At 45.5% G+C, this 22,933-nt stretch overlaps 1 protein-coding gene across 3 annotated transcripts in view; it reads left to right on the top strand.

The window, feature by feature from the left end:
• Window positions 1–22,933, top strand: part of RNF130 (ring finger protein 130) — a 134,995-nt gene that overhangs the window by 70,900 nt on the left and 41,162 nt on the right. For all 3 annotated transcript variants that reach the window (XM_059175931.1, XM_059175932.1, XM_059175930.1), the window contains exons 4-7: window positions 10,639–10,710; window positions 12,509–12,591; window positions 19,589–19,685; window positions 21,713–21,917. In XM_059175931.1, coding sequence (XP_059031914.1) covers window positions 10,639–10,710; window positions 12,509–12,591; window positions 19,589–19,685; window positions 21,713–21,917 — 457 coding nt within the window. The remainder of the gene's footprint in view (window positions 1–10,638; window positions 10,711–12,508; window positions 12,592–19,588; window positions 19,686–21,712; window positions 21,918–22,933) is intronic.

The following is a 22,933-nucleotide window of genomic DNA, read 5'->3' as shown; positions in this document are numbered from 1 at the left end:
GAAAAAGATATTTACAATACTTACGATGTTTACTTATATTACACACAAAGGGCTAGTATCCTTGAGTATAAAGAAGACTAAAAACCTGATAGGGAAAAATAGGCCAAAAAATAAAAAAAGATAGCTCACTTAGAAAAATGCCAAGTGGTACTTAAAATAGTAAAAGATGTTCAACCACACTGATAAGTTAAATGTGACTTTAAAACTATACTCGGAAAAAATATATATATACTGAGATCCCGTTTCTTACTGATCAAAAAGGAAAATTCTAAAGTTTGACAGCATTCCCTCATGACCAAGTGATGGGAAAACAAGAATTCTCATACACCGATGAAAAGAATGCAGAATGGGGTGAAAAGAATCCAGTTCGTGGGGTGGGGGAGTGACTGGAATCTGTCACAGCTAGCAAAAGCTCATATGTGCTTATCCCTTAGTAACCTTGCCTATAGCATCATAGCCTTAAAAAGTGAAAAAGGACATATATATACAGTACTGTTCATCTTGATATTCTTTATAATGTAAAGACTTGAACCACCCAAACATCAATCAATAGGAGTCTGCTGGAGTAAACTAGCACTCTCCACCATGAAAGACTCCGAATGCAATGGAGCTGTAGAACAGGACAGTCTAAAGATCTCTGTCTGCTGTCTGCAGGGTTTTGTTTTGTTTTTAAGATTTACTTATTTTTTAATAATAAATATTTGTTTAATATTTATTGATTTGAGAGAGTGAGCAAGTGTGTGAGCTGGAGGGAGAGGGAACAGGAGAGAAAATGTGAAGCAGACTCTACACTGAGCCGACATGGGGCTCCATCTCACAGCGGTGAGCTCATGACCTGCTGAAAGAGTAGCAACCAGCGAAGTCCCAGGCACCCTTGTACAGAACAGTTTTATGTACTAGTTTATTGTAAGAAAGAAGGGGACTGTGAAAATACACCCATGTAGGGGCGCCTGGGTGGCTCAGTGGGTTAAAGCCTCTGCCTTCGGCTCAGGTCATGATCCCAGAGTCCTGGGATCGAGCCCCACATCGGGCTCTCTGCTCGGTGGGGAGCCTGCTTCCTCCTCTCTCTCTCTCTCTCTCTGCCTGCCTCTCAGCCTACTTGTGATCTCTGTCTGTCAAATAAATAAATAAAATCTTTAAAAAAAAAAAAATACACCCATGTAAATGGAGGTATATAGCATGAGTGAATGCACACACTACAGGTGCAAATTTCCAGAAGGCAACAGTATAAGGATAGAGCAGAATTCTCTTAAAAAAGAGTTCTTGCTTGAGGGGAAAGAAAACAGGGTGAAGAAACTAGGGATGAAAGTGAGACTTCATTGTACCTGGTTTTACAGTTTTGACTCTGGAACTGTGTGACTGTTGAGATAATTTAAAGAAGAAGAAGAAGGAATCATCAAAATTGAAAATAAATGGAAATAAATGAACCTAAATATATTTCAAGATGGTGGCATACACACACGGAGGAAGGAATTATTGTAGGGCACCTTTTTTGGACAATACATTTCTACCAGGATATAGTCTAAGGATTAAAAAATAAAAATTAAAAATTCAGCTGCATTGAATTATCTTACTGTTAGTGGTATTGTTATTTGAAACTATTGTATGTGTATTGCAAGGTAAAGCAAATAAGTAATTGGGGTAATGATCAGAGAAACCAAGTTTTTCCCTATAAGAAAAATATTTAAAAGTTAAAGACATTAAGTGGTAACATTGTGATCTAATTTTTGAATTGGAAATAGTGTGAAATCCTGGTTTCTTTTCCTTTTTCTAAAAGAATACAGAGCTCCTCTATCCATGGTAATGACGACCCAGTAACAAAGAACACCCCTGTTTGTGGAATAATTCCAGCTACTAAATGCAGAAGGAAAGGCAAAATTACCATTTTAGATCCTTAATAAAATAATGAATCTCTATCCCAACTCAAGGTCGTGTGTTCAGCCCCAGGTTGGGCTCCACAATGGGTATAGAGCCTATTTAAAAAAAATAAAATGGGGGCACCTGGGTGGCTCAGTGGGTTAAGCCGCTGCCTTCGGCTCAGGTCATGATCTCAGGGTCCTGGGATCGAGTCCTGCATCGAGCTCTCTGCTCTGCAGGGAGCCTGCTTCCTCCTCTCCCTCTCTCTGCCTGTCTGCCTGCTTATGATCTCTGTCTATCAAATAAATAAATAAAATATTTTTTTTAAAAATGACCCTTAAAAATGATCCATCTTGAGTCTTCTGTACACATTGTATTATTGCATCGTAACCAACTAGTTGGTGAGGGGAAGTTCCTTGTAAAAGAATTCCACCTCATCGATGAATTACAGAACCACCATTTTGTAACCGTTCATGAACTGCCAGCCTTAGGCAGTGATCATCAGTTGATGCTAAGATCAGCTGGAGGATGTAGGGAACTGGATAGTGGATGGATGGATGGAGCTGACAAAGCCTGAATCTATTGATTGTCTTCATGTCCATGAGGGCAGGGAAGGTGTCCTGGCGATGGGGGCTGTGAGGAAGCACACAGCACCTTCTAGGACGTACACTCACCAGAGCAGGCGAGCCTAAATCTAACTGCTGTTTCGTAAGAAATAGACCAAGTACAGTGACACCAGGAGGAAACAAGCAGCCAAATTTAGAATATGGGACACTCTGTTAGACAAATAACCCAGTTTTATCATTTTAAAATGGCCTTTTAAAAAAGTATTGTGGAGACTTCTGTTTGGGGCCAAAATAGAATCAGATCATGAACTTGGTTTACCCTCCTGCCTGAAACAGTTAAGAGACAACAGCAGAAACATATGAAATCATATTGTCAAGAAAACAGACGACTACAAGGATTAGGGATGCCTGAGAAATGGCAAACAGAAAAGATGAGCTTCAAGTTTTAAGAGTTTCCTCTCCCAACCGCACCCCCCTGGCCCTGTTCCTGTTCTGCTCAGTCCAGGTCTTGTTTTCCTCAGGAAGGGAGGGCCCTTTCTTTTTGGGGGGATTGTGGTGGGTGTTTCAGATCCTCAGGGGAGTGGGCCGCCCTGAATTATCTGATCTTCCCTCCCTTGTTATATTTTATCTGTAAAGTGGAGCCTGAGAAATGTCCCTGTCCCTGGTTGTATCTCAGAGTCACCTGCCGAGGCTTCTGTTCAGTGAGCAGTCTCTCTCTCAGAAGTGTGGGGAGGTATTTTATGCTGGTTTCTGGGTTCTCTGGCTCTTGGGACTGTCAGAACCCCTTTTCTCTTCCCTTTAGCACAGCTGCCGAGTCTATATCCTTTTAGAATAAAACTACAGTTGGTGGTTTGACCCCGACTACTTGTCATCTAGGGTCTGTGGGAGATCCTTCCACCAACCTTCATTAAAGTTGGTCTGCGCCCTTTCCTCAGGAAATTCAGTAAGATTTAAACATTACCCTGTTCCCACCACCTTGTCCCAGTTAAAGGCCCCTCCACTCAGTATTTTCTTTCTGTCTTTCCACTTTGTGACTCAGGTCAAGGCCACCATGACCCATGTTTGCTGTCTCCAGTAGCCAGGTCTCAGTACTCATAATGCTTGGCCTTGGACATCATATATCCCAACGTGCACTCTCCCAGCCCTGCTCTCCCTTCATCTTCCCCCTGTTGTGAAATGGTGATTTGACTCTCTGAGCTGCACAGCCAAAACAATCTTGAATAAGAACTAAGTTGCAAATCTCACATTGCCTGATTTAGTAACTTACTACAAACCTACAGTAATCAAAGCAGTATGGTGGGGGCATAAAGACAGACCTGTGGAATAGAGTAGAGAACCCAGCATTGTTCACAGTAGCTGAAACATGGAAGCAACCCAGGTGCCCACCGACAGATACGTGGATAAGCAGAATGTGTGTGCATACAATAGAATATCATTCCCCTTACAAAGGAAGACAGCTCTGCAATACACTACAACACTGGTGAACTTTGAAGGCATTTGCCGAGTGAAATAAACCAGTCACAGAACGACAAATACTGTAGGACTCCACTAACATGAGATTCTTGGTGTAGTCAAAATTATAAAGCCAGAAGGGAGAACGGTTCTTGTTCTCAGGGGACTTCTCAGCCAGTGAGTGTCACTTCTTGATCAGAAATTATTCGATTGGTGAGAAGACCTGGCACCTAAACATTTATGCTCCTGACAAATTAGAAAGCTCCAAAATGATGTGAAATGAAAACTAAGGGGATGCTGCAAGAGATATATCCCTGCAGTTAGAGTCCAAGACCTCTACCCCTTTCTCAGCGATTGAAAGAAGTGGACAAAAAATCAGTGAGCATGTAAAAAAGATTTAAACAGACATCATTGATTAACTTGACCTGACTGACATTTAAAGAACACTCCATCCAGCCTTTTCAAGTGTACTCTGAGCCATAGAACAGGTCTCAGTGGATTTAATGGTATTTGAGTCCTGCAGAATATGTTCTCTGACCACTTGGAATTAAATCAGAAATCAAGGATGCCTGTGTGGCTCAGCTGGTTAAGCATCTGCCTTTGGGTTTGGTCGTGATCCTGGGGTCCTGGAGTCAAGCCCCGTGATGGGCTCCCTGCTTAATGGGGAGTCTGCTTCTCCCTCTGCCCCTGCCCCCCACTCATGCTTTTGTGGGCTCTCTCTTTTTATCTCTCAAATCTTTTTTAAAAAATCAGAAACTAACAACAAAAGTCTTCAGAAAACTCTTAAATATTTAGAAACTAACTTTTAAATAAGTCATGGGATAAAGGGAAATAGGAGAATCATTTGAATGGAATGAAAATGAAGACACAGAATATCAAAATTTTCAAGATTCCGCTAAAGCAGTGCCTATATTAGAAAAGGTGAACATTCCGAATACTGTCAACGTATGCCTTAAAGAAACTCGGGAAGAAGAGCAAATTAAATTCAAATTAAACAGAAGAAAAGAAACCATAAAAGATCATAGCAGCAGTCAGTGAACTAGAAAACAAAAACAGTGGTGCTAAGAAATAATCAATAAAATTGATAAGCCTTTGGCCACAATGTTCAGGAAGAAAAGAGAGAAGGCACAAATTAGCAATATCAAAAAAGAGCAATGACATCACTACAGATTATAGGGATAATAAGTGAATATTTTGAACAGTTCTATGGCAATTAATACAAAATGGACAAACTCCATGAAGAACCCTTATGACCAAAACACATTCAGGAAGAAAAGATAACTAGCTCTGTATCTACCAGGAAAACTGCATTTGCATTTGTAGTGTAAAACTTAGAAAGAACGAACTCCAGGCAGATGGTTTCTGTTGAGTTCTATCAAACATTTAAGGAAGAAATACACAAACTCCAGAAAATTGAAAAGGCAGGAATACCTCCCATTTCTTCCTGTAAAGCCAGCAACATCCTGATACCAGAACTAGACGAAAACATCACAAAACAGAAAACTGTAAACCAGAATCCCTCTTGAACAAAAATGGAAAAATTCTAAAGAAAATTTTAGCAAATAATACCCAACAATATATAAGAAGGCTAATTCATCATGACCAGGTTGTGTTGATCCCAGGAATGCAAGGCTATTTAAACACTAAGAAATTAATTGATATAATTTCCCATACTAACAGACCCCCGAAAAAGAAAAGAAAACCATATTTCTCAGTAGATGGAGAAAAATCCCTTACGAAAATCCAACATTTCTTCCTGACTTTAAAACTTTTTTATAAACTAGGCATAAAAGGTAACTTCTTTAAATTGACAAGAGGCATCAGTGGAAAACTAGCAGCTCTACCATCATATGAAATGGTGAGAGATCAGATGCTTCTTTGTAAGATTAGGAACAATAGAAGGATTTGTGCTTCGATAACTTTCATTTCCACATTGTGCTGCAAGTTCTAACCAGCACAACAAGGAATAAAGAACATAATGAGGGACTCCTGGGTGGCTCAGTTGATTAAGCGTCTGCCTTCTGCTCAGGTCATGATCTCAATCTCAGGGTCCTGGGATCAGGTCCTGCATCTGGCTTCCTGCTCATTGGGGAGTCTGCTTCTCCCTCTGCCTGCCACTTCCACTGCTTGTGCTCTTGCTAACTCTCTCTCTCTGAGAAATAAATAAAATATTTTTAAAATAAATAAATAAAGGTGCCCATATCAGAAAGGAATAAGTAGGTGCCTCTGGGTGGCTCATTCGGTTAAGAATCCCACTCTTGATTTTAGCTCATATCATGATCTCAGGGTTGTGAGATCAAGTCCCACATTGGGCTCCACACTGGGCACAGAGCCTACTTGATATTCTCTCTCCCCCTCACCCACTCTCCCTCCTCTGCTCACTCTCATTTGCTCTCTCTTTAAAAAAAAGAAATGAATAAGTAAAGCAGTTTTCATTCACAAAGAACATTAACATCTATTTAGAAAAATTGGTGGTGTCTATAAAAAGCCTATCAGAACTAATAAATGGGCTTAGCAAGGTTGAGAGATATAATACAAAAATCAATTTTATTTCCATATGAGCACTGGATGAGAATTGAATTTTTTTAAGTACCATTTCCATTAGCATCAAACAAAATAAACAGGAAATTGTTAGAGATCTGACAAAAGATGTGTAAGACCTATACAGTGAAAACTATAAAATATTGGTGAGAGAAATTAAATAAGAACTAATCAGATGGACAGATATATAGTGTTCAGGGGAAGACTCAGTGCTAGTTAGATGTCACTTCTCCCCAAATTGATCTATGCATTTGATCATAATTTGATCAATCCTAATGTAAATCCCAGATAACTTTTTTTATAGAAATTGACAAGCTTAACCTAAAATTCTTAGGGAACACACTGGATCAAGAACAACCAAAAGGATGTTGGAAAGAAGGGGAAAAAAAAGTTGGAGGTGTAACACTGATTTCAAATTCGTTTTTACAAAGCACTACAAGAAATTAATAACTATAAGAAATTAATGAGTGTGATATTTGCTTAGTAATAGATACATGCTACAAAATAGTGTTCATACACAAACCCACACATTTATGGGCAAATGGTTTTTGCCAAATTTACAAGGGCAGTTCAGTGGAGAAAGATGAGTTTATGATGCTGGAACCATTGTGTATCATATGCCAATAACAAACCTGTGCTCAGGACCTCACAACGATATACAAAATTAACTCAGTATGGATCAGAGGCCTATGTACAAAACCTAAACAATAAACCTTCTAGAAAATAGGGGAAAGGCTTGTAATCTTGGGATAGGCAAAAATTACTTAGATATGATACCAGAGTACAGTCCACAAGTGAAAAATTGATAAACTGACCATCAAAATTAAGAACTTTTGCCACAAAATGAGAGAAAATGTATGCAAAAAGAATGGGATCTAGAATATGTAATATAGGGGCACCTGTGTGGCTCAGTCTGTGAGTGGCTGAGTCTGATTGAGCCTCCAGCACTTGATTTCAGCTCAGGTCGTGCTCTTGGGGTCATGACATTGAGCCCCACGTCAGGCTCCCCACTCAGTAGGGAGTCTGCTTGAGATTCACTCTCACTCCTCTCCCTGTGTTCCTCCCCCACCAAAATAAATAAATAAATCTTTAAAAAATATATGTAGTATACTGTCAAATCAATAATAAGAGAACATACAACTGCATAGAAAAACAGGCAAAAGATTCAGACACTTCACCAGAGAAATATGCAGATGGCAAACAAGTACATGAAAAGGTGCTCACCATCGTTAGTCGTTAGGGAAATGCAAACTTGAGCTACAGTGAGATACCACTACATGCCTCTTAGTGATTACAATCTGATGGAAAAGACTGACCACCCAAGTGTTGGTGAGGATGTGGAGGAAGTGGGATTTTCATACACAGCTTGTGGAGATATAAAAATGGCCCACTCACATTGGAAGACACTTTGGTGGTCTCTTAAAAAGTCAAACACACTACCCTATTGCCAGTCTTCCCTACTGTGTAAAGTATTTACCCCAGAGAACAGAAAATGCATGTCCTCACGAAGACTTGTGCAAGTCAGTAAGGTGGTTTTCAGCTTTATTCATTGTAGCCCAAACCTGGCAAACAATACAAAAGTTCCATCAATAGGGTAAAAGATAAATTGCTGTGTATCTGTACAGTGGGATACTACATAGAGTAAAAAAGCAATGAACTGTTGATACTTGCAGTAACATGGATTAATCTTAAGATAATTATGATGAATGAAAGAAACCATATACAAAATAGTATGTAGTGTATCGTATTTATGTAAAACTCTGAAAAATATAAAGTACAGTAGCAGAAAGTAGGCAGTGGACAGAAGCCATGATGGGAAGAAGGAATTAGGAAGAGGCACAAGGAAATTGGGGAATGATAGATACAGTGTCTTAATGGTAGTCATGGTTTTGAGGGCCATGTCAAAATATCTAATTGTAGGGGCACCCAGGTGGCTCAGTGGGTGAAGCCTCTGCCTTCAGCTCAGGTCATAATCCCAGGGTGTTGGGATCGAGTCCCACATGGCGTTCTCTACTTGGTGGGAGTCTGCTTCTTCCTCTGCCTGCTGCTATACCTGCTTGTGCTCTCTTTCTCTCTCCCTGTCAAATAAATAAGTAAAAGCTTAGAAATATATATCTAATTGTACACTTTCAATATATGCAGTTTAAGTCAATTCTGTTTCCACAGGCTAAAAAGATATATATATGGTAGAGGAGACTCTCACAGACTAAGAGAAAATTGAAGGGAACAGCAACCAAATGCAATGTTTGTACTTTGTACCCTAGGTCAAGCCAACTATGTAAAAAGATATGTTGGGGATGCGCCTGGGTGGCCAATTGGGTGAATGGACAACTCTTGATTCCGGCTCAGGTCATGATCTCAGGATCATGAGATCAGGTTGGGCTCCACTCTCAGCCATGATAGGGATGAGGAGAGTCTCTCACTCCCTCTACCTCTCCCCTCCCACACCCACATATGTGTGAGCTTGCGTGGTCTCTCTGTCAGATAAATCTTTTTTTTTTAATGGACTTTTTTGGGTGCCCAGGTGGCTCAGTTGGTTAACCAACTGCCTTCAGCTCAGCTCGTGATCCTGGAGTCTCGGGATTATGTCCTGCATCGGGATCCCAGCTCCACGGGAAGTCTGCTTCTCCTTCTGACCTCCCCTCTCAATCTCTCTGTCTCTCAAATAAAAAAATTAAATATTTAAGAAAAAATAAAAATAGACATTTTTAAGAGAGCTGGGGAAATTATAGTATAGTCTGAGCATTTGATAATGTTGATAAATTATTGTTAATTTTGTTAGATGAGACAGTGGCAGCAAATGAAAGCCCCTATCTATAAGACATAGTGACAGTTTTATGTGTGAAATGCTTTGTGATATGCTTTGAAATCCTCTAGCACAGTAAAGAGGAGGGGATAGATGGAAGGATGGAAAATATTGGTAAAACATTGATCATTGAAGCTGGATGATGGGTAGTTACATAGAAGTTCATTATTTTCTTTTGTGTATTTTTAAATTCCCCTAAATGTGTATGTTTCTATGATTTTTTTTTCATCCTCAGGATATAAAATCCAAGGTCTCCCCTTCTCTTAGCCCCCACCATCCCCCCTCAGGCTCAGCGTCTACCTCTTCTCACTGTTCAAGATCTGCTTGTGTGCAGAGTGACCACCTGTCTCAGCATGCTTGTTTGCACCCACTGTCCCGTGTAATTACTGATAGGGCCCTCTGACTCCCAGAACGTTCTGTTTTGCACAGTCAGGTTTATGCTCATCCTAGCGATATCGAATAATTTCCTTCATAGTCCTGTGCTTCATGCCTATTTCTTTTTCTTAGGTTTCCTTTGTCCAGGAGGCCCCTCCTGTCCCCTGTGCTTTTCCTGATCGGATTCCTTCCCACTAGTGTTCCACGTCTCTGCTCAGGGCTCCTTTCCTCAAGCCTTCCCTGACATCCCTCCTCTGCCCCGGCCCCCAACCCCCACCATGTTAGGCTGCCCCTCTGCGCCGCACACCACCCAGGCATTCTCTGCTGTGCAGCACTCAGTCACAGTATCTCCTGGTCTGTCCCCCGATTCACCTGGCATTTTGAGATTTGGGAGCACCGTCTTTCCCCCTCTGGGTCCTTGGTATCTAGCAATGTCTGCCCAAATGTGGGATCTATCCAGTCTCTGAGATTCTGTGACTTAACCCTTTCAGACAACTCACCCCTGGGAAGGTAAATGCACCTTGCTAAGCTCACGGAGCATTGTGGTGGTGGAGACAAAAGGAGAACTCGTGACTGCCTCTCTCCTGCCTCGCTGGGCACCATGCTGCACCACTGCGGGGGCATTGGAGACTCGAATTTATCCTTCTGATTGTCCCAGAGCCATGAGGGCCATGCTTGCTGCTCTGACAGGTGCACGAAGTAGATCTCGGTTAACACTGTAGTATTTCAGAGGTTTATTAAACACAGGGATGCAGCAGTGGTTATGACCCTGTTGTTTTTTTCCCACTATATATACTCTTGAACTATTCAAGGTTCATTCAATGTTCAGGATAATTCAGTAATTCAATTCAGAAAGCTGAATCTATGGGAAAATTGCCAGTTTTTCTCTTTTTTTAATTGCTTTGTTAGAATCCTTTCCTGTAACATGACCAAGGGAATGTTATGGGATAACAGAGGCTTTATACATTTAACGACTTTAAAGTGAAGGACGTCATCTAGAGATCTCGCATTAATGTCTGTTTTTCTTTGTAATTGTCATAGCGTCGTCTTGGAGATGCTGCCAAGAAAGCCATCAGCAAATTGACCACCAGAACAGTAAAAAAGGGTGATAAGGTATGGTAGCGAAATAACTTTGACATTATAAAAACAGTAAAGTAGTTTCACCTTCGATTTGGTGGGAAAGAACACACCCTAATCATTTGTGCCTCTCTGGGTATACGATCTAGTGCTTCATTTTAGACTAGCCTCCCTTTGAACTCTTACCCGTAGCATGCCTCATTTGGAGGCCATCCCTAGAGTTTCTGACTCTCCTGGACTTGCAGTGCTCCTCCATTACCAGCTGCACTGGTCTCCTTACCCTAGCCATGGTGTCGCACCGCAGCCAAGGATGCCTTCAGGCAGAGCCCTCATGGGTCAGTTGGTGCCCTCAGTGGCCAGGAGTATACATCCTCTTCCCTGTGCTTCCTTTGTGTTTTAGTCCCTCACCAGTTCACCAGAGAGCTGGAGCCCCACATCTCCCGGGAGTGTCATTCACAAGGTGCTGCCCAGTGGGCCAGAGAGTTGGAAGAAAGCGCCCAGTGTGTCAGGGTTGGGCCCTTGGCGTGGGGAGACCGAGTGAGAAAGCCAGTGACTGAGGCCATGGCTGAGACGGCTCACCAGAGCTACCGGTCGGGCCTCGCATCACGTGGAGCCTGCTTCTGCTGCGTGAGGACCAAACAGCAGCTTGGGGTTGGAGCCAGCACGCCATGCATTCGGTTATCTAGAAGGAAAAGTTGTACCTCTACAGGCATAAGCCCAAAGCTGTTTTCTGCAGCGCACTCGGCTCTCACATTGTGATGAACAGCCCTGGGAGGGTAATTTCAGACAATTCTCCATCCTCTGTAGTTTCTCCATTTTCTTGACTTCACCCGTTTTTATTCCCACCCCCTTGACACGTCTCTGGAGGGTGGAGACCTTTTCAGTGAACACTAAGGGAAGAAACAGGTAAAAACATCAGCAGAAAGTAAAAGCAGCATCAGGACAGCAGCTGTCTAATCCCAGAGGGAATAGTCACCCTTTTGGCCTGGTGGCCTTCAGCTGCCACATCAATTGAAATTCCCCAGAGCTGGTCTAAACTACCCATCCTGTGTTGTCCTTCAGGCTAACACCAAATAGTCTTTCCTTATTCACACCAACACCTCTACCAAGTTTGCATCTCCTAGACCTACCCAGAGTTGTCCCACTGAGTTTCAGTCCTGGTGGCTGTGACACAGCAGGCTGTCTCCCCTTTCCTGGCTTACCTTCTGGTAGTGATCCACTTACGACAATTCAGGGGAGTCCCTTCCTGGCATGGGCAAGGAAGGAAGCCAGTTAACCTGGGTGGCCAACCACCCGGCTGAGTCCTCCTGAGTGTCCACAAAGATCCAGGGTTGGGTCGGGCCATGATTGTTCTCTACCCCAGACCTGGGACCAGCTCCCATCCTTGGGGCTTGGTCTTTTGGGGGCTCACCATCTTTTCTGCCTGCACTCTGATACATGGTCAGAGGACGACCCACACTGTGGAGGGTGTGTGGGGAAACCCGCTGGCCCAGAGCCATGATGCCGCCGTGGTGGGGTGAGAGGAGGGTGCCCACGGTGATGGTGTGTTTGAATCTTGAAACACAAGTAAAAATTCTACTTTCTAAGACCCTTCACAAATAGAATTAGCAGTAACTATTACAACATAGTTTCAAAACGAGGTAGAGGGGTTTTGGTACCATTTGGTTCAGTGCAGTTAAGCAACTGAAAACGTGAGAAGTGTTGGTAGCTGTTCACTTCCTAACGGTTTGCTCGCTGTGGGTGCCACGGGAAGATGCTCTGCTGGATTGTCTCCCCGTTTCTGTATGGCTTCTGTTCTAGCCTGTGACTCTCATGCCTGTGCTTCTCCTCACAGGAGACAGACCCCGACTTCGACCACTGCGCAGTCTGTATCGAGAGCTACAAGCAGAATGATGTGGTGCGGATTCTCCCCTGCAAGTATGTCCGCATCCTTTGTTTAAAACAGAGTGCTGCTTGTGGGGCACGCACGCCCCCCTCTCAGGGCGAGGGTCCCACTGGCTCTCGGCACCTGCTTGCCAGGCTCTGGCGGCAGGCAGGGGCGGGGCACCACATTACCTGTGAGCAGGGTAGCAGTCGGCAGGATCTGTGTGCCTCGCCACACACTGACAGCAGGCCTCCGCTGCTGGTGAGAAACTTGGGGAGAACCTTTGGGCACATCATAGCCTAAGACCATAACAGTCAAGAATGTTCAATTCTGGGACTCTCATGGGTTTCAAAAGGAACCCCTTGCTCCTCGTCCTGTTAAATCCCAGTGTATCACTAGGCCCTCCCGTGAAGGCTCTGTGGTGTTCACTTGTCGCCGGGAACCAAAACTCTAGGACTTGGACCAATACTTCTGAACCTGGGTTACTCGGACTGGCTGCTGGGCCAGGCCCTCTGCTGGATGCCCTTGAGATTACTGTCCTGTGCCAGGGTCCGTGCTTTTCTCCCCGCTGTACCTGAGGGACAAGGACCCTCCTGGTAGATGCCGGGGTCTCATGGTCCAGAAACAGGGGAGTCCAAGTAAAGGTATGCCTTTTCTGCTCTGTATATCGGGCCACATTCACTCGTGTGTGGGTCTCTAAATAGAGCAAATGTTCTTTAGAAGCATGTCGAATGGAAAAAATACAAATTCGCCTACTGAGAAGCCTCAAATCAAAGACTTTAACTCTTCTTTTTCTGCTCCCTTAAAACATAACCACGCTGACCACTTATTAACACAGAACATGTGAACAAATGAAATAATTGTCAGTGGTTATCTCCATGAGGCTGCCGGTACCATTTTCTTTCCAAAGTCATCGATTTTAAACCTAGAGAGATCTGTGAGGGGTTTTGTTTTTTTCCTTAATCATAGAACTTAAGAATAATTCCATATGCTGAAACAGAAAACCAGCTTCTAGAATTCAAGTCAATCTAGTTTACTTATAAAGGAAAATCTACAAAACTAACAGTACATTTCCTGTAGAAAATTAAATTGCATAATTAGCATATTTCCTTCAGCTGCCATCAGGTATGGTTTAAAACGTGAGGCTGGAGGAAATACACATCCAAATACAAACCAGGAAGATCAGTAGGTACAGTATAAAGCATTACCCACTCTTAGCTGGTTTTAAACCTGTTTTCACCTGCACAGATCTCTGACACCAGAATCACCAGGAAGAGGCGAAGTCTTTCCAAATTCTGTCTTCCTATTTCAGGCCAGAGTCCCTCTCACCCCCCCAGAGGGACCATCTGGACGGAAGAACAAAGGCCTCTGAAGCCAATCGTGGTTGTTACTAGCTCGAGAGTGTCTTCCTCAGGGGGGCCTCCACCAAAAATAGACTACTCTGGAAGCTTGCTCACCCTCCTCCCCGCCTCCTGAGCACTGGCTGTTCCAAAGTTTGATTCTTCGTTCTCCTTTTTCTTAACTTAATCCAGTGCTCTCCAAACCAGACGGTGTGTCGGAATCCGTGGGGAGTGTTAAGAAAAACACAACCCAGAGCCTGGGCCTGTGGCTCGTAATAGTCACCTGAGCAGCACTCCACAGTGTGCCCCTCCATCCCGGGCCTCGCCCTTCTGTGGCTGTGCCTGTGGCTGCGGTCTGCTTTTGGATGTTAGAATTCTGGCAAACTTCACGACATTTCTCTGTGCCCGCTGTTAGGGCACTATGTCCTTGGTGGGTTGTGTTCTGTTGCTGCCTCCTTGTCTGACGCTCTGCCCAAGTCCCCCTTCTGCTCTGGGGCCGGGTGCTCTCCATTACACGTACTCCTGAAGCCTCAGCAAGTGGTAGCCTTCTCTGCTCAGCACAGCAGTTTACCTCACTGAAATGGTACCAACAGCAGGATTCTCAGGTATAGGAAAAATTAACCTTGTACGTCGAGCAACGTTCTATGGGACCGGAATCAACAGCTTCCCACCCAGAGCAAGGTTTCTGAGCCTTGGTACTGTTGACCTTTGGGACCACATGATTCTTTGGGATCCTTTGGGGTCGGGGGTGGGGCAGCTGGCCTGTGCATCACAGGATCTTTAGCGGTGTCCCTGGCCGCCCCGCCGAGAGGCCCGCAGCAGCCCCTACACAAAGTCGAGGCAACCACTCACATAGAGGGTGGCCTCGGCCAGATCTCCCATCTTCACTTCACATCTTCCCCACACCTCTGGTTTCTGGGGGACCCCCTCTAGGATACTTACAGATGAATTTGGGCTGTGGGTTGCTACCTCCTTTCTTCCCTCTGCCTGGGACATCCTGCCCTTCCTCTTTTGTCTGTAGGGCTTTGGAACAGAGCAGAAGGGTGACTCTGCTACCTCTCCCTTGAGCGTGCTGGCGCCTCCCTGCCTCCCATGGGACTCTCTCTGCCCCACCCCCCACCCCAGCTGGGCCTGGAGTGTTGCACAGAGCACCTGTCTCTTTCCCTGGTTGGCTCTCCTTGTTCATTCTCCTTTAAACACTGTGGCTCATCCCTTTGTTCCTCACTCTGGCCAGATAGCTTCCCCCGCAGCTTCACGGACAAAGTTGTGGTTGTTTGACCCCAAAATTCCCTCCGCTTCCCGGACTCAAGCTTTCGGTGCTCCTGCCTCCCCACCCAGCCTTGCAGTGTCCCTTCCAATCAGGATGGCGGCGGGCTCCTTTTGTTCTGACACACTCTTTCCACCCCAGCTTCCCCGTGCCCAGGGAACCTTACTCTGCTGACTCTGCCCCTGCCAATTTTTGTTCTTTCGGTCTATACGCCAACATTTCATCATATTCAAGCCCGTCCTGTGCCATTGTCATAAGCCATTGCTAAACACCATCCTGCGGCTGCTCCCTTCACGGCCAGACTTTAGAAAGGAGCTGTGCTCACTGTCCCTTCTTCACTTGAGTGAGGAACCAAGGAAAGCCCAGGTGCCTTTGTTTCTATCCATCCTTAATTTTTTTTTTTAAAGATTTTATTTATTTCTTTGACAGAGAGAAAGAGCACAAGTAGCAGAGAGGCAGGCAGAGAAAGTGGGAGAAGCAGGCCCCCTGCCGAGCAGAGAGCCCGATGCAGGGCTCAATCCCAGGACCCTGGGATCATGACCGGAGCCGAAGGCAGACGCTTAACCGACTGAGCCACCCAGAGGCCCCTCCATCCTTAATTTTTAACAAGCTTCTCTGCAGACTGAACTTAGACTTTCTATCTAGAGAGAGCAGAGCTCATGCATTGCTGCCTTTTTACTGCATGACCTTTCTTTTTCCTCTTCCTTCATATTAATTTACTGTGGACAGATGGCTCTTGGCCTCGTTTGGGCGCCTCCTGCTTGTGTCTGTTGATTACAGCTGATCATCCTTGGAAGTTAGCCAGCACGTCTTAGAAACTGTCACCTTATTTAGACCTCTTATTTAAAGGTCAACCACAACATTCTTTTAGTAGTTAAAAATACTTGTCAGAAGTCAAGGGCCATCGCTCAGATCACCATGTGTCCAGGATGCTATGTAGGGAGCCTAAAAGGGGTCCATCCTCTGGCCACTGCGTCAGGCATCACGGGTGTATCCCCACCTTGAGGGAGAGCCTGTTCCAGCAGTGTCTGCTGCCAGCCCGGCAAGGGGGAAGAGTTCTCATCTCTGACCTTTCATAATTCTGGATCCCTCTATATTTGCCAGGCTCTTGCACGGTACCAAGAGGAGCTGGGAAAACCACTCAGCAACAGTGCACCCTCCTCTCCCCACCTCCGGCCGTTGCTCTGCCCTCTCCAGTTTGTGAGCTGTGCAGGAAGTAGGAAAGAGGAGGGCGCCCTACTATTGGTTTCAGTCTGCATTCTGTACCCCAGAGCATTTCTTGCAGGAATAAAGAGCTTTTTTCCCGAAGTTCTGATCTGCTTGTTCTTTCCATGTTTCACTGGTCCTCGGCGCATCTCCTGCTTTCACGTGTACTCTGACTGCTCGAATCTTTTATCACAGTGGGAAGGGCTTCTCTGGCTGGCCCCTGGAGCCACGCACTGAGGTGACTATGTGGGCCCAGGGTATACCTGTGAGCTAGTCAGACATCGCTGGTGCTGGGCATGCTGGCACCAGAGGCCTGCACACATGTTCTTACCACTTGTTGGGCTAGTGTGGGAAACGTTAGCATGACTTTGGCTGAACACGTGTTTAATGGTACCTTGCATTTGCACGCCGCTGGGGGTTTTCTAAATATTCTACGACAGCTCATCACTTGCCGCTCCAAACAGCGCGTGCCTTCGCCTCTAGGCCTGGCAGCTCCATGCTGACATAGCCAGGAGGCGGGCTCAGACTGGGGAGGCAGAAGTGTGTCTGGGAGGAATGGGTGGGCCACCGCCGAGCTTTGTGCAGCAGTGACACAAGAGGGGAAGGGGATGGGTGAGGAGGGCAAGAAGGAACACAGGGCAGTTACCCACCAAGATAGCAGCAGTGGCCCCAAGGAGGCAGGGGGTCTGCATCAGAGGGCCCATGGGTGAACAGGGAAGCTGCGGGGCCATTTTCAGACAAGAGGGGCATGTGTGGGAGCCAGGCTGACAACCTCCGCATCTCCCCACAAGGTGAGGTGCAGGAACCGGGCTCTCGGGGACTCTGTCGAAGGAGGGAGTGGGTAGGTGGCTGACTGGGGTTGGGGTGGTCAAGAGGAGAAACACAGGGTACACACACAGTCACAAGGAAAATATTTTTTTAGTTTAAGGAAAAAAACTTAATTTCTTCAGATTTGGGGTCAGCTAGGGAAGGGAGACGTTCTGAGTTTCTCCCTGGAGACCCAGTTAGTCATAGTTGTCCATTACTGTACTGCAAGGGGGGATGGAGGGACAGTCCTTTACATCAACAAACCTCAAAGGGAACAGTTTAGAACCCCAACATAGGGAAAACCTGTGTATAATTAAAGGTAAGGAACAGATAAACAAAGAACACTCAGCTCATGCAGCTTTAAAAATTAAATATGGGATTATACCATCTTTTTCTGAACAACCAGTAATAGAAATGAAAGGCATTTCTATAGTAGGCTAAGAAAAAAAGAAAAGTGAAAATGCTAATGATGGACAGCCAGGAGAGCAAACCACCATTTGCCCCCCAGGCTGGGGCTACTTGCTGAAACCAGGGTCTCTGCAAACAGCTGATGCCAGTGGACCCATCACAGGTCACGCAGCCTCTTCTCTCCTGTCACCTGCCAACCACCCAAAGTCCATCATCCACCCCACATGAAGCTGGCCTCCATCACCCGTCCCACTAACCAACCCGGCACTAACCAGACCTTCAGAGGTCTATAGGTCAGAGGTTAGGCAGATAGACCCTTGTGAGGTGAAAGATCCTGTCACTTAGTCGACCTAAAGGGGTCTGTATCCCCAGAAAGATTAGAAGCCTTATGCTAGTCTTTACCAGACTATAGTGAACTCTGGCACAGTTGACAGCTGCTGGGGTATGGGGCCCTGCAGACAGGAGCCCTTCCCTCCACCCCCTGAACCCCTCCCCCCAATCCAAGCACTCTCCTACGAGGATACCAGAACAAGAAGTGGATGTGCTTTGTGTGTATTAAATGAATTTCGGGCTCACCTATGGTTTGATGACTTTTGCCCCTTGAGTAAAAACCTGCAGGTTTAAATAAAAGCCAACTGGGACAAGGAAGTTCTGGTTCACTGCACTGATAAAATCAGTCTTCGAGATCTTTATTCTTCCCCGAAGAAGTGAGGGCAAAGTCACCAAGTGTCAGTAGGTGGGTGCGGATCCAGTGTTGAGGTTGAAGCTGTAAGCATGCATGTTTCTTCCAAATCCCAAGTAAAGCAGCAAGATGTTTAGACCCCTTCCTAATTTGATGAAAACTGCATTTTTAAGCAGCTGCATATAATTATAAGCCACACATAAATTACAGATTCACAAAGTTGTAAAGGCGTACCATGTTTCCATCTGATATCTTTCTTGAAATTTCTTTTATCTTATCTTGAGACTCCAAGTATAGTTCCTCTGAGGTGCCCAGGCTATGTGTCCTGGCACCCGCCTCTCTCCCTCTCTGGCCTGGACTCTGGGGCCTCATTTTAGCTTCTACCAGCTGCCATTGGGAGTCCTTGAACTTGAGAAGTGATTGCCACAGCTCCCTCAAAGTCTCCCTTCCACAAGGCACAGGTCCCTTTTTTAAGAATGCAAGACTCTGTGACTGCTTTTCCATCACAAGACTGACTTTCCACTCTCCTGAGTGGAAAAAAAAAAAATCACCTATCCTTTCTCTCTCCCCTTGACATTTCCACTGAAAACTGTTGGCTCAGTGTCACCGTATTCCTAGGCACCCTTCATCTTTAAAACACTCCTAACCACCTCATAACTTTCATATTTATTTATTTATTTATTTATTTATTGAGATTTTTATTTATTTATTTGAGAGAGACAGTGAGAGAGAGCATGAGAGGTGAGAAGGTCAGAGGGAGAAACAGACTTCCCGTGGAGCTGGGAGCCCAATGTGGGACTCGATCCTGAGACTCTAGGATCATGACCCAAGCCAAAGGCAGTTGCTCAACCAACTGAGCCACCCAGGCGCCCCTAACTTTCACATTTAAAACATTGCCTAGAAGTCTTCTTAAATAATGTTATAAATGACATGGAAACCAAGTTCCATGAATAATTCATGGTTGTGCAGAAAACTCTTCATTCAACCCTTGGTTCGTACCTTCTTCAGTTTCCCTTCTACTCTGGCGGTTGTATAAAGCATAAGTGATTGATAAGGTATAGTTTGTTCCATTCTTAAGGAAAATCCTGTTTCTTCAAATGCTAGAATAAAAAGACTGAACTGCCAAATACCACTTGCCAGTTTTTAGCATACAGATTGGGGTCAGGAGGTTTTCTGCCAGCTGTATTTTAATACATCCCCAATATTTTTCTCTTAGGACTTGCCGATATTTCCAAGAGGAGGGAGAAACAGACTAACTAAAATTCCATTTCTGGGTCTAACAGTTGTTCAGTATATAATCCATGATACAACTCTCCATTTCTTGTGTTTTGTTTTTATAGGCATGTTTTCCACAAGTCCTGCGTGGATCCCTGGCTTAGTGAACATTGTACCTGTCCAATGTGCAAACTTAATATTTTGAAGGCCCTGGGAATTGTGGTATGTTTCCTGTTTTGTCACTCCTTTTGTGTGGTGGTGTCTGCATATGAGTCAGCCAGCATGGGACAGGTGTGCAGTTAAGTCTCCCTAGAGAGCACAGCTTTCTCTGCCACACGGCCATTCTTACACATTCTTAGAGTCCAACCCGTCTTGGGGAACTCCCAGAAGAGAAGATAAAGACCTGAACTAGTCCACTCGGAAGCCATTGGGTGGTGGAAATGCAGGGAAGAATGGCAACAGAGAGAGGGATGGGGTTTGCTTTCATTACAGAGTTGGGGGGGGGGGGGTTGTTTGTTTTGTTTTGTTATTAAGGGCTAGAAATAGAGACTTTTGACTTTGGTCCTGTAGTAAATTTTTTCCTCATTCAGCATCTTATAAAACTATGTCATCACTTAAGTTTCGTTCTCTTGAATCTGGCTTCGCTCCCTAGTCAGCCACTGGACATGAAGGTGGGCGGTGAGTGCCTGGCAAGGCCTTTGGTCCAAGGCGACACAGTCCTTCATTCAGCTCTGGCCAGGCGGGTCAGCACTGACTCACTAAGGACCTTGGGAGACTTCCTCCAGGTCACCCTGGAGGACATATCTGTCCAAAATTAATGCCCCTTCGAGGAAAATAAAATACTTGCTGGTCTCAAGAAAGAGTGGATGAACGATTTCTTTGTGGGACCAGAAGTTTGGTGTGTCCAGCAGATGAGTTGCTCATTTTAGCTTTGCAACCCAAAGCTCATCTGAGAAATCCCACGTGAAATATGCCGTCGGTCAACACCCGAGTGGTCCGGGCGGGCAGTGTGGCTCCTCCCAGCTCCAGAGACCATGTCACTGATATAGTTGAACATAGGGTTACTCTTCCTCAGAACGGCTGACACTGGACCAGATCATTCCATCAGGGTGGGGGGCATCCTGTGCCCCGTAGAGTGTCCCCCACATCCTTGGTGGCTCCCAAAGGTTAGTAGTCACAGTCACTCACCAGTCACACAGTCCAAATGTGTCCAGACATGGGGAATAGTCACCCCCCATGGGAAGTGTTTAGCATAGAACATCCACCCTGATATCTGATGTGTGGCAGATGTTTCCAAAAGTATTAACTTTGCCTCTTTTGGTTGGTGTGGTTGGTTTGCCTTCAGTCCTGTTCTTTGAAGTACAGACACATCTCCCTTGTGTTTTTAAAGAACATCCTTCTGGAGTCTATTACAAGCTCTCATAATTTTAAATCTAAAAGCAATAGTAAACCTTTTCTGACTGGGTATCATTCTAAGCATTTTCCTCTGGCTGTGGGGCAATCTAGAGCAGTTCTTCTACCTAGGAAGCCATTGCTGTGGGTCTCGTTAGCTGTCACTTCTCCATTCTTGAGCTCCTCTCCGCCATCCTTCCCTATTCTGCTTCCAGTGCTGGCTGCTGGAACTGAAGGCTGCTGGGGAAATCAGATAGCCATCTTGCTACCTCAGGAGACCTCGCACCCATTTTTTAGTGGGTAAGCTTTGGCTCAGGGCAGCTCTGTACCTCTCCTTCAGGGCCATATGCTTTGATTTTGAAACCAATGGTTTACCCACAGCTCAAAGGTCTTTTCACCATTGATCTCCTCTTGGTCGTGTGCTTTCCTTCTGTCTAAAGGTAGAGACATTTAAAAACTTTTTCAGAGCAGGGCATTTCAGAGAAGTTAGTAGGAGGAAAGCAGTATTTGATGTTCTCTGCCCTCCCTCAGCATTACTGGAAGACCTAGAGTGAGGCGTTTTCCTGTTTGTCATTTAGCTGTGTCCGCCAGAGCTTGTCATCTCTTCATGAAGCTCAAGTGTCCAGTTTTCTCAGCTCTGCAGTGGATTTTGGTTTCCTTTGTATCATGTTTGGGGGGAAATCATCTGTTTCTTTTAAAGGAAAACCCTTGGGTGAGAAAGGGTAAATGGGGAAAGAAGTGAGAGGAAGTCACATGGAAAAAAAAATCCTTAAGTCTTTCAGCAGGGTGTCAGACATTTAGAATTTTGTCAGATTTGCTATGCTTCTAAGTACTCTTAATCTGGGAATGTTTTGCAGCCAAATTTGCCATGTACTGATAACGTAGCATTTGACATGGAAAGGCTCACCAGAACCCAGGCCGTTAACCGAAGATCAGCCCTAGGCGACCTTGCCAGCGACAACTCCCTAGGCCTCGAGCCACTTCGAACTTCGGGGATCTCGCCTCTTCCTCAGGATGGGGAGCTCACTCCCAGAACGGGAGAGATCAACATTGCAGTAACAAGTAAGTGGGGCCCTGTACCAGGCACAGGGCAGGTTTGCTGCTGTGGCTTGGTGTGTGTTGACTGCTCCAGACGGCAGGGGAGGCAGTCACCCAGGCCAGGGAGTTAGTCTGTAACGGAGGAAGTGACAGATACTGCTGTTGAAATGGGTATTTGGGAAGACAGACCTTTCCTTGTAATAAGGAGCTTGTGGATTTTTGTGTACTAAGTCAGAACAGCTGCCATCTGACAAGTTGTCTCGGTATCTGTACAGACACCTGCTTTGATGACTGCCTTGCCCACGGGCGTTGGAAGCGGTCACTCTGGGATGCGACGCGGGGTGTCACGTGTGGTGTCACCAGCCGCAAGCACCAGGCTGCAGGCGGCTTTGTGCAAAGCCAGGGCAGAATCTGAACAGAGTTGAACAGCTCCGGGGGTGGTTGAGACATCCTGCTGCTGCTCACTTCACTTTATGAAGTCTGGTGTCTTGGCACTTCCCTCTTTGGGGTCACTGTATCTGGGGCGGGAAAAAGCCAAACGAGGATGTGCTTTTAAAAACGCTCTCACTAGGCTGGAACGTCTTGCCGGGTGAAGTGTTGCTGAGGAGAGACGTGGCGCTCCGAGTGTGTCAATGGCCAAGGCTAAAGGACAGTGTGCGTGGGCCGGCCAGCGTGTGTGTGTGTGGGCCCTGTGGGCATTCACCCTGTAACAAGCCAGCTGTCCCCTTCAGTTCCATCCTCTACGTGGTCTCTCCATCTAACCGCCTCTCTCCGCGCTCCTTGTCACCACTGTGGTGCTGCCTTCCCCAGTGCGTGCTGTCGCTTGCTGTCACTTCCAGCCCTAAGCCCCACGAGGCCGCGGCGCAGAGAAAGCCATCACGAAGGATTTTTCCTCCATGTAGTAAGGCATATCTGGGCTGTTCAATTGCAGTGCACATGTTTCCCAGCGACCAGAGATTAGTAGTCATGAACAGTGTCCCAGCATTTGTGCTATCATTTGTCTAAACTCAGGGAGACTTCATTCAGTTATAAAACAAGGA

This window comes from Mustela lutreola, chromosome 5, assembly GCF_030435805.1.
Source record: "Mustela lutreola isolate mMusLut2 chromosome 5, mMusLut2.pri, whole genome shotgun sequence".
Classification (NCBI taxonomy): domain Eukaryota; kingdom Metazoa; phylum Chordata; class Mammalia; order Carnivora; family Mustelidae; genus Mustela; species Mustela lutreola.
The sequence above is the reverse complement of the archived record's forward strand: the minus strand, read 5'-3'. Positions and strand labels throughout refer to the sequence as shown.